The sequence below is a fragment of the Solanum verrucosum genome, unplaced genomic scaffold (genome assembly GCF_900185275.1).
Source record: "Solanum verrucosum unplaced genomic scaffold, falcon-dt-bn FXZP01000046.1, whole genome shotgun sequence".
Classification (NCBI taxonomy): domain Eukaryota; kingdom Viridiplantae; phylum Streptophyta; class Magnoliopsida; order Solanales; family Solanaceae; genus Solanum; species Solanum verrucosum.
Window position 1 is genome coordinate 311,544 of NW_026020759.1, and position 18,465 is coordinate 330,008.

General features: G+C 39.5%; 1 protein-coding gene across 1 annotated transcript; it reads right to left on the bottom strand.

Moving 5' to 3' along the window:
* Window positions 1-1,010: 1,010 nt before the first annotated feature.
* LOC125812778 (expansin-A6-like) lies at window positions 1,011-17,186 on the bottom strand. The gene is made up of 3 exons (XM_049492251.1): window positions 17,104-17,186; window positions 16,751-16,930; window positions 1,011-1,182 (listed from the first exon to the last, which is right to left on the bottom strand). Exons 1-3 carry the CDS (start codon window positions 17,184-17,186, stop codon window positions 1,011-1,013), a joined length of 435 nt encoding a protein of 144 aa, XP_049348208.1.
* Window positions 17,187-18,465: the final 1,279 nt, after the last annotated feature.

Consider the following 18,465-nt stretch of genomic DNA (forward strand, 5'->3'; position numbering starts at 1 on the left):
TTGGCTGTTTCACAAGTCATAATCCTTGTAAACATCACGTTCGTAAGACTTGAATGTATGTAGGTGAGAGCTCGTGGGGATCTAGTCACCAACTCATCATACTTCTTAATTTCATTGAGAGTTGCATTAACTCTCAATGGCTGGACAACAGGTTCTCCAAGTTCAACAACTTCCCATAAGTGGAGAGCCTTTAGATAAGCCTTCATTTTGATTGCCCATATGTGATAATTCTCTCCGTTAAAATTTGGAGGACCTGTCGTTTGTTGATTTTCAGGTGCCATGAATTTTTTTCAGCAAGCAAATTCAAGAAAGAACAGAAAGTAGATGAGTGAAACAAATAAAATTTGATTCAGATACCTTAGGAAATAAGCTCTGATACCATGTTACATTGAAAGGAAAAAGAACTTCAGGTCTACAAGTGTAAACTGTAGGAAATAGCAGCTGTAAATTGCTACAGAAAATCTTAAAGTGAAGAAGAAGGCTTAAGTTTTCTTGAGTTTAACTTTTTTTTACTCGATGTTTCATTACATATGGTGTATTTATGGATAAAGTGTGAGAATTGCAACCACATAATAAGCAAAATATCTCACACCAAACTATGTACCTATGTGGCTCACTAACCACCACTCATTTTAAATCAAGACTAACATATCTACTACAAAATATCTCCAACCTAGGAGTTTCTAGACAATTCTTACTTTTCTAACATATCTAATACAAAATATCTCCAACCTAGGAGTTTCTAGACAAATATTACTTTTCTAACATATATAATACAAAATATCTCCAATCTAGGAGTTTCTAGACAAATCGTAATTTTCTAACAAACCACGACTCTTACATACTTTGTTATGATCACCTCATTTCCCTATTTAGACTCTAAAGTTCTTTCCAACAAATATCTGACCAAATTGCCAAAGTGATGGGGCTATGTTCCACGAGGTAGATTTGTGTTTATCGCTAGCTGTGACCCTGAATGACATCGACTGACCAACCAAAACGGAGTTGGTTTACCAGCTCTGACCCCAAATACGACTCAACGTTATCCAGTTAGTCCTCGTACCCTTCACAATAACCTTTGTAATGTCACCTGCACCCACGATATTCGTGACTAAAACCAAGTTGAAGTAACTAAAACCATTGATAGTGAACCTTATTCCACCTTGCTTCCTACATGGCACCCTGCATAAACAAATTACAAACGACTTTTAACTTCTATACACTGACACTATAAAAGAACATGTACACTATCGCGTTTACACTCAATTGTGAAAGTAAATTGTACCTAATGTGAACGTGTATAAATGGTCATTGTGTTGTAGAATTTAAATCCTATGTTACCATGAAACATGGACCGTTAATTGTTGGAATTCAACCTTCTTCTCCACCATTTTCTCAATCATTGATAGCATGTTCTAATTTCACAAGAGAGAAGATGAAGATGTCTGATCATATCTTGTTTGAGAAAAACAAATGGGCCAAGAGTGATATTGAGTCGCAGAAGAAGACACGGCTGGGCTCGGCTTGGAATTAGACAAATAATGTATAGGTTAAGATTTATTTAATTTTCCACACTTGTATAAATACAGGATTCTTTATGCAGTAAATACACATGAGAAAATTTTCTATACGACCTTCAATTTTTAGATGGTATCAGATCAGTGAGAATTTTCTATCATTCTAATTCACATCAATGGGCGACAATTCAAACCTAGGTGCAACTGCTGCTAGTAGCATATCTTCAATTAATTCAAATCATCCTCTCTATCTTCATGCTTCTAATTATCTCGGACTGACCTTGGTCAATAGTCTATTCGATGGTAAAGGCTATCAGGGGTGGAACAGATCCATAATCATAGCACTATCGACAAAGAATAAAGTAGGTTTTATCAATGGTACTCTTGTCATTCCAACATCAGGTTCTTGAGATTTGCAACCTTGGCATAGAGCCAATGACATGGTGACTTCCTGGCTCTTGAATTCTCTGTCAAAAGAAATTGCTGACAGTGTCATCTATTCAAGAGCGACTCATAAATTGTGGACTAGCTTGGAGCACAGGTTTGGCAAGAACAATGGTACAAAGTTGTTTCATCTATAGAAGGAGTTGAGTAGGCCATCACAAGGAAAAATCATTATTTCTACATATTTTACGAAACTGAAGAAGTTGTGGGATGAGCTTGATTCCATCAACTCGAATGTTAAGTGCATTTGTGTTTGCTCTTGTGAAGGAAAACAGAAACTCCAAAAATCTTTGGAAGATGAGAGACTTATGCAGTTTCTCATGGGTTTAAATGACACTTATGCACAGGCTAGGGGAATATTTTGATGGTAAACCCCTTACCAAGTATCAACCATGCCTACTCTTTGATTTTGCAAGATGAGAATCAGAGAGAGACTTATCTCAGTCCTCATCTTTCATCTGATTCTTCTTCTTCTTTCATGATGGGTAATACTAATCAATACAAACATGAAAAGCAAGCACAAAGGTATCCAACACCTTCACAAAGATTTGGGATCTCACAATCAAGAAATATCACTTCCTAAGAGCCACAAAGGTTCCAGAAATAACAAAATCAATTTCAGAAATTCAAAGGAAAAAGGGCTAAGTATGATCCTAATGTTACCTGCACATATTGTGGAAAAATAGGCCATGAAGAGGATAATTGTTTTAGAAAAATAGGTTTTCCAGAAGACTTTGTGTTCACAAATGATAAAGAAATGCAGGGACATATTAGGGGAAATTGAGCATTGATTACTGAAGACAATGAAGGAAGAAACAATGATCAAACATATGTCACAAATGTTGCTCACAATTACAACAAAGAACAATACAATTAATTTCTTCATATGTTTAGACAAATGAAAATGGAGGAGACATCATAGAAAAGCATAGGTTCTGAGATCAACAGTAATGTTGTGGCTTCTTGGATCTTGTTTTTCTGTTATTCATTCTAGCACTTGGATCATCGATTCAGGTGCATCTGAACACGTGCTATAATCCCCAATGTTTTACCTCCATATCCCTTATAAAATTCCCCTTGACCATTAATCTTCCTAATTGTCAAATCATTCAAGTCACTCATTCAGGAATTGTGCCTATATTTTCTGATTCATTTTACAAAGTGTTTTGTATGTTCCCAGTTTCAAGTTCAATCTCATGTCTGTTCATAAATTCCGTGTTCAATTTCCTTACACACTATTTTTTACATCACATGAATGAGTGTTTCAGGACTCTTGAATGAGGAGGGGTCAAGTTTTTGGTGAAACGAAGGAGGGTCTCTACTTGCTACAACCCAGTCCTTAGAAGTGTAGTTCTTTTTTTAGCAATAATGTTTCAGTTTCACCACATACTATATTTAGTGGATCTAGTCTTTTATCTTTACCTATTTTAGTTCTTGTTGAATCAGTTTCAGTTTCTCATTATGTATATACAAGTGCAACTTCTAATGTAAAATTGTGGGACATTAGATTGGGGCATTTGCCTTACTCTTCAATGAAATATGTCAGTTTCCTTTCTTTTCTGAGTAATTATGACTATATTTGTGATGTGTGTCCTAAAGCTAGGCAATCCAAGCTACCCTTTCCCATTAGTCAAATTTCTAGCAAATCTGTTTTTGATCTTATCCATGTTGATACTTGGGGACCTTATAAAGTAGCTACTCATAATCATTATAGGTATTTTTTGACTATTGTTGATGATTTTAGTAGAGCTACTTGGACTTGTTGGCTACAAAGAGCAATGCATTCATAGTCTTGCAAAGTTATTTACAAATGCTGGAAAGACAGTTCAATGCGAATGTTAAAGTCATTAGATCGGATATTGCCTTAGAACTAGGAAAGAATGAAGCGGGTTCTCGATTCTTTAGTTCTCATGGGATTGTGCATCAGACCTCTTGTGTGGCCACTCCACAACAAAATAGGATAGTGGAGAGAAAATATAGACACTTACTAGAGCTTGCAATGGCTTTATTATTTCAATCTCATGTTCCTATCGTTTACTGGGGAGAGTCCATCCTTACAACCACTTATGTGATTAACAGGTTACCTTCTAAGGTGCTCAAAGGAAAAACACCTTATGACATCATATTTGGGAAGTGACCATCTTATCATACTTTGAAGTGTTTTGGATGTTTATGCTATGATAACACTTTAACTCATGGCAGGGATAAGTTTCAACCTAGAGCTATGAAGTGTGTTTTCCTAGGTTATCCTAGTGATAAAAAAAGGTACAAGTTACTGAATCCTGAAAATAAAAGGATATTTATATCCAGAGATGTTCATTTCTTTGAGCATATTTTTCCCTTTGTGGATAAATCTGATGACATTCCTTCTTCTATATTTCCAGATTATGCCAATTTATCTACTGATCAGCCTGATTCTCAAACTGATCTCAATCCTCATACCATTCCATCTACTAGTTCCTCTTCTTCACCAGATCATCCATTCACTTCATCATCACCTGATTCAACTCCTACTCAGATTTCCCCTCGGATCAACTCACTCTCATATTTTATCCCCTGATCCTCCCATTAATAATCCCAGAAGATCTCACAGAATAAAGGAATTTTACTGTCACATCTTCAAGATTATTATTGCAACACCATTTTTCAGTGATGTGACAAACTCCGGTTTTGACACTCCTACTAAACCTAGTGTTATTTCTTTTCATGCTCTTTCTCTTTCTAATAAATCTATCATACAGTCAGTTTCTACAATCACTGAGCCCACCAGTTATAAAGAAGCTTTTACTCATCCAGGTTGGAGGAAGGCTATGGATGATGAAATGGAGGCTTTACAAGCAAATCATACATGGGACTTAGTTGCTTTACCTCTGGGTAGACATGCTTTACCTTGCAAGTGGGTTTACAAGGTGAAGCAACATGCTAATGGGACACTTGAGAGGCTGAAAGCAAGGTTGGTGATCAGGGGTGATATAAAGAAAGAAGGGATAGATTTCAATAAGACTTTTTCCCCGGTGGTCAAAATGACCACTATCAGATGTTTTCTAGCCATTGCAGCCAAGAAGAATTGGGAAATTTCTCAATTTGATGTAAACAATGCCTTCTTGCAGGGAGATTTGCAAGAAGAAGTTTACATGAAGTTCCCAATTTGTGTTGATCCTCCTAAAGCTAGTTTGGTTTGCAAGTTACAAAAGTTTATATATGACCTCAAGTAAGCCTCTAGGCAATGATATGTCAGACTTGCAGGGGCCCTCAGTTTCAAAGGTTTTATTGCCACTTTGATTGATTATTCTCTTTTCTTTAAGAAAGTAGGGGATACTATTGCTATTGTGGCTGTTTATGTGATGATATATTGATAACTGGAGATGATTACACTGTGATAGAGGATCTAAATGTCTTTCTTAATTTAGAATTTAAGATCAAGAGTCTTGGGTCCCTGCATTACTTTCTTGGTATGGAAATCTTAAGGGACAATCATGGTTTGATAGTCAGTCAAAAGAAATATACCTCTGATTTGTTGTGCAAATTTGATGTCTCACATCTTTCTCCAGTTGCCCCTCTATTGGATCCTGCAATGAAATTTGTCACAAAATCAGTAGAGTATATGGAAGAACAACCTTATATCGGCACATCATTGGTAAGTTGAATTACTTAACTCATACACGACCGAATATATGTCATGTAGTTTTGATTCTCGGTCAATTTATGCAAAAACCAAGTCTTGATCACTATCATGGAGCTTTGAGGGTTGTAAGCTTTTTGAAACAATATCCGTATCAGGGTCTATTCTTTTCTTCTTCTCCATCCTTTTTCCTTAATGCTTTTTGTGATGCGGATTGGGCTTCGTGTAGAGACTCACCCAGATCTATCAGTGGTTTTTTCATTAGTTTAGGGGGTTCCCCCATTTCTTGGAAGTCCAATAAACAAATCTCTATATCCCTCTCTTCCACAGAGGTGGAGTATCGATCGATGCGTCGATTGGTGGCTGAATTAACCTGACTTGATTATTGGATGATCTCTCTGTTCCGCCTCAACTTCTTGTACCTGTACACTCTGATAGTGCTGCTGCCATTCATATCGCACGAAATCCAGTCTTTCATGAGCAGACAAAGCACGCTGAGTTGGATTGTCATTTTGTTCGTCAACAATACTTGTTACGGCTCATTTCCATATCTTTTATTCCTTCCAAAGAGCAACTCGCTGACATATTCACTAAGCCTCTTCATGGCCCGTAACATCATGGAGTTCTATGCAAGTCAGGGTCTAACTTTGCTCCCCTCCACCTTGAGGGGGGATGTTGGAATTCAACCTTCTTCTACACCATCTTCTCAACCATTGATAGTATGTTCTAATTTCACCAGAGAGAAGATGAACATGTAAGATGATGTCTTGTTTGAGAAAAACAAATGGGCCAAAAGTGATATTGGGTTGCAGAAGAAGGCACAGATGGGCTCGGCTTGGAATTAGACAAATAATGTATAGGTTAAGATTGTAACACCCCAGAAATTTCGTAGGTTGAACTAGAGCCTAAACGTAGTGTCAATGAGATATAAAATGAATTCCCCTAAGTTAGTAGACCATCTAGGTGTGCTATGGTGGTCTATGAGTTAAGGCCTAAGGGAGGAGTGCCAAACAAAAGGGGCAAGCCAAGGCCTAAAGCCAAGGCTGCCCCAAATTTGGAGAGACTGCCTCAAACTCCACGGCTATCACCACGGCTCGTAGTCATGACCACGGACCGTGGGAGGCTTCGTGGAGTATCCTTGGTCAAGGGAGAGGGACCTCTAAGTGTCCCAGACACTGCCTCACCCTTCACGAGAGAGAGCACGAGTCATGGTCCACTTCACGGCTCGTGAAGGTCGGCGTGGAGTTCTCTTAGATTTTAGGGAGTTGGGGGTTGTTAGGGTAGTTACTGCCCAAGGCACCACGGGCACCACTACGGGCTGTGGTGCACTTGACGAGGGAGAGGGGTGGTTCGTGAACATCACTTGGTAAAAAACATGTTTTGACTAGGATGACCTTTTATGCATGTTTCAATGGTTTTTATTCATAGTAGCCATACTTAGTACGTGTGTTGTACTAACCCATATTTTCTTCTTTTTCCCCAAACATTTAGGTTCGGGCGGTTGAGGATTCAAGCTTACCTTTCAAGACACTTGGAGTTGCTTCCCCAAGTTGGTGAGTCCTCAAGCCCGAGGACAAGACCCTATGATCTAGCTTCTATGTTTAGTTCTTTGCTTATGTTGAAAGACATTGTTGTACTTTCCTATTTCTAGACTTCTTATTGATGTAAGGGCTAAGTCCCATTTTCGATACCTCTATGTCTAGATGGTACATTGTGACGAAGTTAGATTCTATTTTCATATATGAAGTGAAGTTGAACTTCCAAAGTAAAAGTTTTAAATTTTCCGTGTTTTTATTCTATGATGCATGCTATGATGAATGCTAAGGGCTTGTATAAGACCTTTTCGAGGTCGAATACGTCGGTAACGACTAGGGGGTGCTCTCGGGTCGTTACAAACTTGGTATCAAAGCATGAGGTTGAGAATAATGTAGGATCCATGTCACAAGATACCACATCGAGTAGAGTCTTGTTCATGTGTGTGAAGCGTTCCACACTCATGAATGAGAGGCTACGAGATGCTTAGGAACTTTTGCTCTTTTGTTACTCCATAGTTGTGCCTAAGAGTCTTAACTCTATCTAGTCCTTCTCTTCTAATCCTTTTCTTGTGCTTGTAGGTAATGAATACAAGAAGGAACAATGCAAGGAGGGCTGGTGAGGAGAATGTGAATGAGGTGGTTCCCCCTCAAGCTCCTCAAAACCCTCAAGTTCCTATTGAAGAAGGGGCGATGTCTAATGTTGAGATAAGGTCGGCTATTCAGAATTTGACTCAAATGTTGGCCACTCATGTTGCTGGGGATGCTAGGGCGCAAGTGAACCCCAATGCTAGCACTACCACTTCTAGGATAAGGGATTTCACAAGGATGAATCCCCCTACTTTCTTTGGCTCCAAGGTGGAAGAAGATCCAGAAGGATTCATTGACGAAGTGTTTAAGGTTCTAGAGGCTATGGGTGTGTTATCTCAAGAAAAGGCGGAGTTAACCGCCTATCAACTCAAAGAAGTGGCACAAGTATGGTATGAACAATGGAAGGAGGGGAGACCTATTAGAGAGGGTCCGATAAGTTGGGCTACATTCAAGATGACTTTTCTTGATAGGTTTTTCCCCTTGGAACTAAGGGAGAGGAAAATGCAAGAATTCATCAACCTTCGTCAAGGGGGTATGAGTGTGAAGGAGTATGGCCTCAAGTTCACTCAATTTTCCAAGCATGCTCCTACTTTGGTGTCGAAGTCTAGAGCTACAATGAACAAATTTGTTATAGGAGTATCCAATCTTGTGCTAAATGAATGTAGGTCGGCTATGCTAATCCCAAGCATGGACATTTCTCGTCTTATGGTTCATGCCAAACAAATTGAGGAGCAAAAGCTTAAGAAAGTTGGTAGAGAATTGAAGAGGTCAAGGGCCGATGATAAACCAAAGTTCAAAAAGAGGTTTTCCAACCAAGGTCCTCCTAACACTCCAAGGGTCAACAAAGGTAAAGTGTCTACCCCCAAGCCTCAAGAAACAAAAGGTGGTGGTCCTTATGTTGAGAAGCCTATTTGTACAAAGTGTGGCCGAAAACATGAAGGCAAGTGCCTAGTTGGCATGGGAAATTGCTATGGTTGTGATAAGAGCGGCCACATGAGGAGGGACTGCCCTATGCGAAAGGCTCAAGGAAGCGAAAATGCTCAAGCACAAGCAAGTGGCCCAAATCTCGATGCTCCTAAGAAGAATCACTTCTATGCTCTCCAATCCCGAGGTGATCAAAAGAGTTCTCCGGATGTTATGACCGGTATGTTACAAGTATTTACAATTAATGTTTATGCATTGGTGGATCCCAGTGCCACTTTGTCTTTTGTAACCCCTTTGGTGGCTATGAAGTTTGATATGCTTCCTGATGTCTTAATTGAACCCTTTTCGGTTTCCACCTCGGTGGGTATTCCATAATTGCTAAAAGAGTGTATAGGGGTTGTCCCATATCATTGCCTAATAGAGTCACTTTGGTTGATTTGGTGGAACTTGATATGTTAGACTTTGATGTTATATTGGGGATGGATTGGCTTCATGCTTGTTTTGTGTCCATAGATTGTAGAATCCGAATTGTGAAGTTTCAATTTCCTAATGAACCCATTTTAGAATGGAAGGGAGGAAATTCCGTCCCTAGGGGAAGGATCATTTCATGTCTAAAAGCTTATAAGTTGATTTCTAAGGGTTGTCTCTATCACATTGTGAGGGTCAAAGATCTTGAGTCCGAGATTCCTCCTTTGGAGTCGGTCCCCGTAGTGAAGGATTTTCCAGAAGTGTTTCCCGATGACTTACCCGGGATTCCTCCCGAATGGGAAATAGATTTGGCATAGATTTATTGCCAGATACACAACCCATTTCAATCCCTCCTTACCGGATGGCCCAGCGGAGTTGAAGGAATTAAAAACTCAACTCAAGGATTTGTTGGATAATGGTTTCATCCAACCTAGTATATCTCCTTTGGGGTGCATCGGTGTTATTTGTGAAGAAGAAGAATGGATCTCTTCGTATGTGTATTGATTACTGACAATTAAATAAGGTGACCATTAAGAACAAGTATCCACTCCCTAGGATTGATGACTTATTTGATCAACTTCAAGGAGCGAGTTACTTTTCAAAAATTGATTTGAGGTCGGGTTATCACCAATTAGGGTGAGAGGTGTTGATGTTCCGAAAACAGCCTTCGAAACAAGATACGGTCATTTTGAGTTCTTAGTGATGTCCTTTGGTCTTACAAATGCCCCGGGGCTTTCATGGACCTTATGAACCGTGTGTTTAGAAATTTTCTAGACTCATTTGTTATTGTCTTTATCGATGACATCTTGATATACTCAAAAAGTGAGGATGATCACATGAATCATTTGAGTATAGTATTGCAAGTCCTCAATGATCACCAACTCTATGCTAAGTTTAGCAAGTGCGAGTTTTGGCTAAGATCGGTTGCTTTCCTTGGTCACATTGTTTCTAGTGAGGGTATAGAAGTTGATCCAAAGAAAACCGATGTGGTCAAAAGTTGGCCTAGACCTTTGAGTCCTTCCGACATCCGAAGCTTTTTGGGTTTGGCCGGTTACTACCGGAGGTTTGTTGAGGGATTTTCATCTATTGCATCTCCATTAATGGCCTTAACTCAAAAGAAGTCCAAGTTCGAATGGTCGGAATCTTGTGAAAGGAGCTTCCAATTGTTAAAAGATAAGCTCACCTCTGCTCCGATTCTGACCTTACCAGAGGGCACATAAGGGTTTGTAGTATATTGTGACGCTTCTCCGAGTGGTTTGGGTTGTGTCCTCATGCAGCATGGTAAGTTATAGCTTATGCCTCGAGACAACTCAAGGTGCATGAGAAGAATTATCCAACTCATGACCTTGAGCTAGCGGCCGTAGTCTTTGCCTTAAAGATTTGGAGACACTATCTCTATGGGGTACATGTGGATGTGTTTACCGACCACAAGAGCCTTCAATATGTTTTTATCCCAAAAAGAATTGAATCTCCGACAAAGGAGGTGGTTGGAACTCTTGAAAGATTACGATATGAGTGTCCTTTACCACCCCGGGAAAGCAAATGTAGTTCGGATGCTTTGAGTCGTGTATCTATGGGTAGTGTGTCTCATGTGGAAGAAGAGAAAATGGAGTTAGCCCGTGATGTACATAGGCTAGCCCGGCTGGGTGTCCGACTTGAAGATTCCCAAAAGAGGTGTCATGGTCCTCATAATTTGAGTCATCGATTGCTGTTGACATGAAGTCTAAGCAACATCTTACCCTATTTTGATGGAACTAAAAGAGTCGGTTCTCAACAAAGCAATAGAAACTTTCTCTCAAGGAGAAAATGGGGTGCTTAGGCACCAAGGGAGGTTATGCGTGCCGGATGTGGATGGCCTAAGAGAGACAATCTTAGAGGAGGCCCATGGGTCCCGATACTCCATCCATCCATGAGCCACCAAGATGTATCGCGACTTACGTGAGATTTATTGGTGGAACGGGATGAAAAGAGACATAGCAAAATTTGTGGATAGGTGCTCAAATTGCCAACAAGTCAAAGCCGAGCACCAAGGACCGGAGGTCTAACTCAAGATATCGATATCCCCACTTGGAAGTGGGAAGAGGTCAATATGGACTTCGTGGTAGGTTTGCCTCGAATTCGTAGGCAACATGACTCCATTTGGGTCATTGTGGATAGTTTACTAAATCAGCCCATTTTCTTCCCGTCAAGGTTTCTTATTCGGCGGAAGATTATGCTAAGTTGTACATTAAAGAGATTGTGAAGTTGCATGGGGCCCATTGTGATTATTTCGGATAGAGGTGCCCAATTTACTTCCCATTTTTGGAGGTCTTTCCAAAGTGGGCTTGGTACTCAAGTGAAGCTTAGTACCACATTTCACCCTCAAACAGATGGTCAAGCGGAACGCACCATCCAAACCCTAGGGACATTTGAGAGCGTGTGTATTGACTTCAAAGGTAATTGGGATGACCACCTACCTTTGATAGAATTTTCCTACAACAATAGCTACCACTCAAGTATTGCTATGGCACCCTTTGAAGCACTTTATGGTAGAAGGTGTCGATCTCCGGTTAGGTGGTTTGAAGTGGGTGAATTTGCTCTTCTTGGTCCCAGGTAGTCTATGAGGCCACGGAGAAAGTTTGACTTATAAGAGATAGCTTGAAAATGGCCATAGTCGGCAAAAGTCTTATGCCGATAATAGAAAGAGAGATCTTGAATTTGAAGTAGGCGATTGGGTCTACTTGAAGATCTCACCCATAAAGGGGTGATGAGGTTTGGTAAGAAGGGGAAACTTAGCCCCCGGTATGTTGGGCCTTATGAGATCTTGAAGCGTGTCGGAAAGGTCGCTTATGAGTTGAAATTGCCCAATGAATTGTCCCCGGTTCACCCGGTGTTCCATATTTCTATGTTAAAGAAGTGTATAGGTGAACCGGTGTCCATCTCCCTCTAGAAGGTTTAGGTGTGGATGAGAACCTTTCTTATGAAGAGGTTCCGGTCGAAATCTTAGATTGTCAAGTTAAGAAGTTGAGGAATAAAGAAGTTGCCTCCGGAAAAGTCCTATGGAGAAACCACCAGTTGAGGGTGCAACATGGGAGGCCGAGGCGACATGAAGTCCCGCTACCCTCATCTTTTTCCTCCTACTCCTAGCCATAGTTGAGGTTAGTAGTCTCTCTTAATTTGGTATAAATTGAAAAATCATGTGTGTTGATGATTATGACATGATTTCCTTGTATGTGCATATTTTTGTGAAAATTCATGCTTAAGTTGTATGTTGAATTTTCATGAATTTTGTTTCTCATGATTGAAATTGCACCCATAGATGTTGTGTGATGTTGTCTTCATGAGAGTTGTAATGAGCATGCTTGATGTTGTCTTGTTAACAAAATGTCTTGTTGATTGTTGAAAATATATGTTGATGCTCATTGAATATGGAGAAGGTAGTTCCTCCTATACTTATGTGAAGTAAAGAGTTTTGAGCATAGTGATGTTGTGGATTAAATTCCTATATGATATGATGATGTTGATGTGACTGGTTGTTGTGTGCTAGTTCGAGTCATTGTCTCCCTAGAAAGAAGCCTAGTGACATTCGGGGACGAATGTTCTAAGGGGGGATATTGTAACACCCCGAAATTTCGTAGGTTGAACTAGAGCCTAAATGTAGTGTCAATGAGGTATAAAATGAATTCCCCTAAGTTAGTAGACCATCAGGTGTGCTATGGTGGTCTATGAGTTAAGGCCTAAGGGAGGAGTGCCAAACAAAAGGGGCAAGCCAAGGCCTAAGGCCAAGGCTGCCCCAAATTTGGAGCGACTGCCTCAAACTCCACGGCCATCACCACGACTCGTGGTCATGACCACGGACCGTGGGAGGCTTTGTGGAGTTCCTTGGTCAAGGAGAGGGACTCCAAGTGTCCCAGACACTGCCTCACCCTTCACGAGAGGGACCACGATCGTGGTCCATTCACGGCTCGTGAAGGTGGGCGTGGAGTTCTCTTACTTTAGGGAGTTGGGGGTTGTTAGGGTAGCTACTGCCCAAGGCACCGCGGGCACCACTAAGGGCTGTGGTGCACTTGACGAGGGAGTGGGGTGGCTCGTAAACATCACTTGGCACCAAGGCTTGAAGGCCTTGCCTCCACAAGGCCAAGTCATGACCAAGACCATCACCACGACCGTGGTCATGACCACGGATCGTGGGAGGCTCCGTGGTCTTGCCTTAGCCAAGTGTTGGCTTGTGCACAAAAGGGGAGCCACTGCCTCCAACACCACGGGCAGTACCATGGCCCGTGGTGCACTTTCACGGTCTGTGAATGTTGGCCGTGGTCCCTGACGGGGACCATTTAAATGCGGAGTTTTGGGACTTTTCCTTTTAAGTCCTATTTAAGTAGGGGTGTTTTGGGATGTTTTTAGAGGTTAATTATATATTGGTTCTTAAGTCTAAATTCACAAGTTTTGGTCATTATACACAACACCCAATTGAAATCAAAACTCTCCCACTTCTCTCTAAACTCTCTCTCTAAAAACCTTAGAAGAAGAAAATACATTGGAGCTAGGGTTTCAAGGTTCTTTCCAAATTGCTTGGAGTTTCTCCATTGATTCTCAAGGAATCAACTAAGGTATGGTTGCTTATGACTCTTGGGATTCCTTTCCCCAAGAGGTCCCTTCAAGATGAATTTCAAAATCTCCAATTTCTAGGTTTTCAATCCAAAAACGTGGGTCTTCTTTCTAAAGTGAAATTGATGTTATAAACTGAATTTGATTGATGTTATATGAACAATTATGAATGAATATATGTTGTATTTGTGGTTTCTTGAAGAATTCCCCATGAGACCCATGTTTCTCCTTCTTTTCCTAATTCTAACCCTAGTTTGTGTTGGATATTGAGTGAAGGCTACAAATCGAATGTGATGTTATGTAATTCATGTTTGTATGATGATTCTACTCTAGGTTGTGTATAATTTCTATGAAATTAGGGTTGAGTCTTTGAATGAAGCCTTGAAGGCTATGAAGGGATTATGTCAATTGCTTATATTGATGTTGATTATGTATTACTTCGTGAATTACCTTGTATTATGTATTGGTTATGAACTGATTGGTGATTGTAGTATGAATGTCCTATGAAGGGCAAGAAGGTATAAAGGTTCGTTCTTCTTTGAACTCAAGTATGAAAGGTGAATTACTTAGATTGTAATGATGCTATACCTAATGTGTTGTTGTGGTGTTGATGACCTAGTTTCCTCATCATTAACCCTTTACACTTGAATTAGCTATGAAATAGTTATGTATGTTATGGTATGTTTGCTATATGATTGAAAGATAGTTCTCATGATTATAGTGTAATGTAAAGTGTAAGGGCTACTCACTTACTAAGTGTTTCTAAAGTGAAAGGATTGTTACTCACTTATGAACACATATGAGCTATTATGGTAAGATGTTTACATAAGAGTCTAGGAAAGGCTAATGTGAACTTATGTGATGACTAAAGATGATTACAAAAGGGAATTAGACGCTTAGCACCGAAAGGGCATGTAAATGAGATGGAGGTCTCACGTTTAGTAAGTCCGGCTCCCCACATGGGTTTCCTCACGTTTAGCAAGTCCGGATTACCCACGTTATGTGTTGTCTCATGAGATGGAAATCCCCCACGTTTAGTAAGTCAGGATTTCTAGGAGCAATCTCCTTGACCCTTAACTATGTGCCCACATAGGACTTTGTCTTAGTGGATCCACCTATATATCTATGTACGAATGGTTACACCTTAGGCAAGTGTTAACCCTCTCTTTTCGGTGTGGGAGTAGAACATCAAATTCGATGTAGCTCTCATGGTCTATGTCGGTTATGGCAATATCTCCCTAATGTAAAATTAAATGAAGGTATGAAAGGTGTGAACTCTTACTAGGGCTTTCTGAAGGGTTTCTACATTGTGTAAGGGAAGGTATGGGACTTCTCTTGCACATTGCACTTGTGGGATCCTAAGAGATGGTTGTAGAAGTGTTCTCTTATGATTATGACTTATGTATGTTGAAACTATGTTATGTATGATCATTATGAATATGGTAAGTTATGATGAAGTATGATCTTATATATCTATGCATGAAGTAGGTTGGTTAATGTGATACTTGGCTTTGAATATGGTTATGGGATTCTATTCCTTGCATTGCACTAGTATTACTTGGGTTGTCTACGTGTTGGGATGATATTATGTTGGTTTGTACTATGATGCTTACTTTGTGTGCATATTGGATTTACTTGGTAAAATGCATATTTTGACTAGGATGACCTTTTATGCATGTTTCAATGGTTTTTGTGCATAGTAGCCATACTTAGTACGTGTGTTGTACTAACCCATATTTTCTCCTTTTTCCCCAAACATTTAGGTTCGGGCCGTTGAGGATTCAAGCTTACTTCTCAAGACACTTGGAGTTGCTTCCCCAAGTTGGTGAGTCCTCAAGTTCGAGGACAAGACCCTATGATCTAGTTTCTATGTTTAGTTCTTTGCTTATGTTGAAAGACATTGTTGTACTTTCCTATTTCCAGACTTTTTATTGACGTAAGGGCTAAGTCCCATTTTCGATACCTTTATGTCTAGATGGGACATTGTGACAAAGTTAGATTCTATTTTCATATATGAAGTGAAGTTGAACTTCCAAAGTAAAAGTTTTAAATTTTCCGTGTTTTTATTCTATGATGCATGCTATGATAAATGCTAAGGACTCGTATAAGACCTCTTCGAGGTTGAATACGCCGGTAACGACTAGGGGGTGTTCTCGGGTCGTTACAAAATATACACGAGAAAATTTTCTATACGACCTTCAAGTTTTACATTAATTAAGGATGAAAAAAACACTGTGGTTGTGACTTTTTTACACCACCTAGGGGTTTAGAGTTTGACATTCAAATGGAGACAAGTTCCCCAATTTTCCATAAACAAAATGTTTCAATTTTTTCATTACTAGTTCATCCATCCGTTCACTTTTACTTGTTCACTTCAAATTTTCGATAACCCTTAGAAAAAAATGATTAATGTAGTTCACACCCAGCTTTGACAAGCGACAACAATGCCCTTTGACATAAAATAACTATTACTCCCTCTGTCCCAATTTATGTAGCATTTTCTTTTTTTCGAAAGTCAAATAGTTTAAGTTTGACCGGCAATTTGCACATGGAATGTTCAAAGTTTTTGAAATGAAATTTATATATTTGTAAACTATGTAAAAAGTACTATAAGTCACAATAATTTATAATTCATTTTAAAAAAAGAAACTATGAAAAACCTACTATCAAAAATAAACTTATTTGAATCTCCAAATCCGAAAAGTCTCACATAAAATGAGACGGAGGGAGTACTTCAATAACTATCAAACAAAAAACTAATAAAGGAAACCAACTCAACATGACCCCACAAAATAAAAATAAAAAGGAAAAAGAACAAAGAAAACACAAATAAATGAAAAAACAAGAAAAGCTCAAAAAAGCTAATTGAGCTCTTTTCCCACTTTTGGCTTCACCCGTCATGAATATGAATTAGTCCATCAGTATATTTCGAATATTGAATATCTATAGACTTTCTAAACAAATACATATGATATACATAAATTATATTCTTTGAGAAAAAGCCTTATTTTTATCGGGTTATCAATTAACACTTATAATATAAATAAAGTTAAAAAAATGCTTACCTAAGATAAATAACAGGGACGATACCAGCACGATACTCAGCGATCTTGAGGAACATAGGCATGGCGAGATCAAAATGAGTACGATGTGGATTACACCAACCACCATTATCATTAGGCAATGTATAATTTGGAGGACAAAAGTTAGTGTAGAAATCAAAAATTTCTGGCGAGTTGAATATACTATTTTATTCAAAGTTAATCTTTTGGGTTAAAGATTTTGTAATTTAGTTCAATGAATTTTATTCAGTTTTAAGCTTTGTATGCTTGAGTTAGTCTTCCGCTTGTAGTCAGCTAGGATGAGGGTTCGCTTGGGGGTCAACAATGGTTCTCGAGTGTCAGAAGTGCATGCCGACCATCTTCGTATATAGTTGGATTCAGTTGCCTTTTTGGGACATGTAGTTTCAAGGATATGGGTAATGGTAGCTCCCCAATACATTGAAGCGGTTAAGAATTGGGTCCGACCTAGTTTTGTGACTGAAGTTAGGTGTTTTGTCAAGCTCACTAGCTACTATCGTCGATTTGTGAAAAACTTTATTTCTATTGCCACGCATTTGTCAAGGTTGACCAAAAAGGAGGTGCCTTTTGAATTGACTAAGGAGTGTGAAGAGAGATTTCAAAAGCTCAAGACTCTTTTGACCACAACACCTATCCTTGCACTACCGGTGGAAGGTAAGGATTTAATTGTTAATTGTGATGCTTCACATTCGGGTTCGGGTGTTGTGTTAATGTAGGATAAGAATGTTATAGCTTATGCATCACAACATTTGAAGGTGCATGAGAGAAATTACCTAACACATGATTTAGAGTTGGCAGCGGTAGTGTTTGCTCTTAAGATCTGGCGGCATTACCTCTATGGTGTCAAGTGTGAGGTGTTTAGTGATCATCATAGTCTACAATATGTATTCACTCAAAATGATATAAATTTGAGACATCGAAGGTGGATGGAGTTACTCAAGGATTATGATGTGACCATTCAATATCATCCGGGTAAGGCTAATGTGGTGGCAGGGACATTAAGCTGAAAGGCAATGAGTATGGGTAGTCTAGCTTGCTTGAGTGTATCCGAGCGACATTTGGCTAAGGAAATTCAAACCTTGGAATCTAAGTTCATGCAGTTGGGCATATTAGAAAAAGATGGGGTTTTAACTAGCATTGAGGTGAAGGCCACATTCATTGAGGAGATCAAGGCAAAACAGTTTGAGGATGACAGTTTGAATGAGCTCAGAAAGAAGACAGTGTTTGTAAATGCACAAGATATCACTCTTGAAGCGGGGGGGGGGGGGGGGGGGGGCGTGCTCAACTTTAAATGAAGGATTTGTGTTCCTTGAATTGATGACTTGATTATGAAATTATTGACTGAAGCTCATGGTTCATGGTATTCCATTCATCCGGGTGTGACCAAGATGTACCGAGACTTGAAGCGACTTTATTAGTGGCCTGACATAAAGAAAGACATAGCCTAGTTTATGGTTAAGTGCCAAAACTGTCAGCAGGTAAAGTATGAGCATCAAAGTCCTGCAAGTTTGCTCCAAAGAATGTCAATTCCAGAATGGAAGTGGGAAAGGATAGCTAAAGATTTTGTGGTTGGTCTTCCTAAGACTTTGGGGAAGTTTGATTCTATTTGGGTAGTGGTTGACAGATTGACTAAGTTAGCTCATTTTATTCCGGTCAGAATAGACTATAATGCTCAGCAGTTGGCAAATGTTTATGTGAAA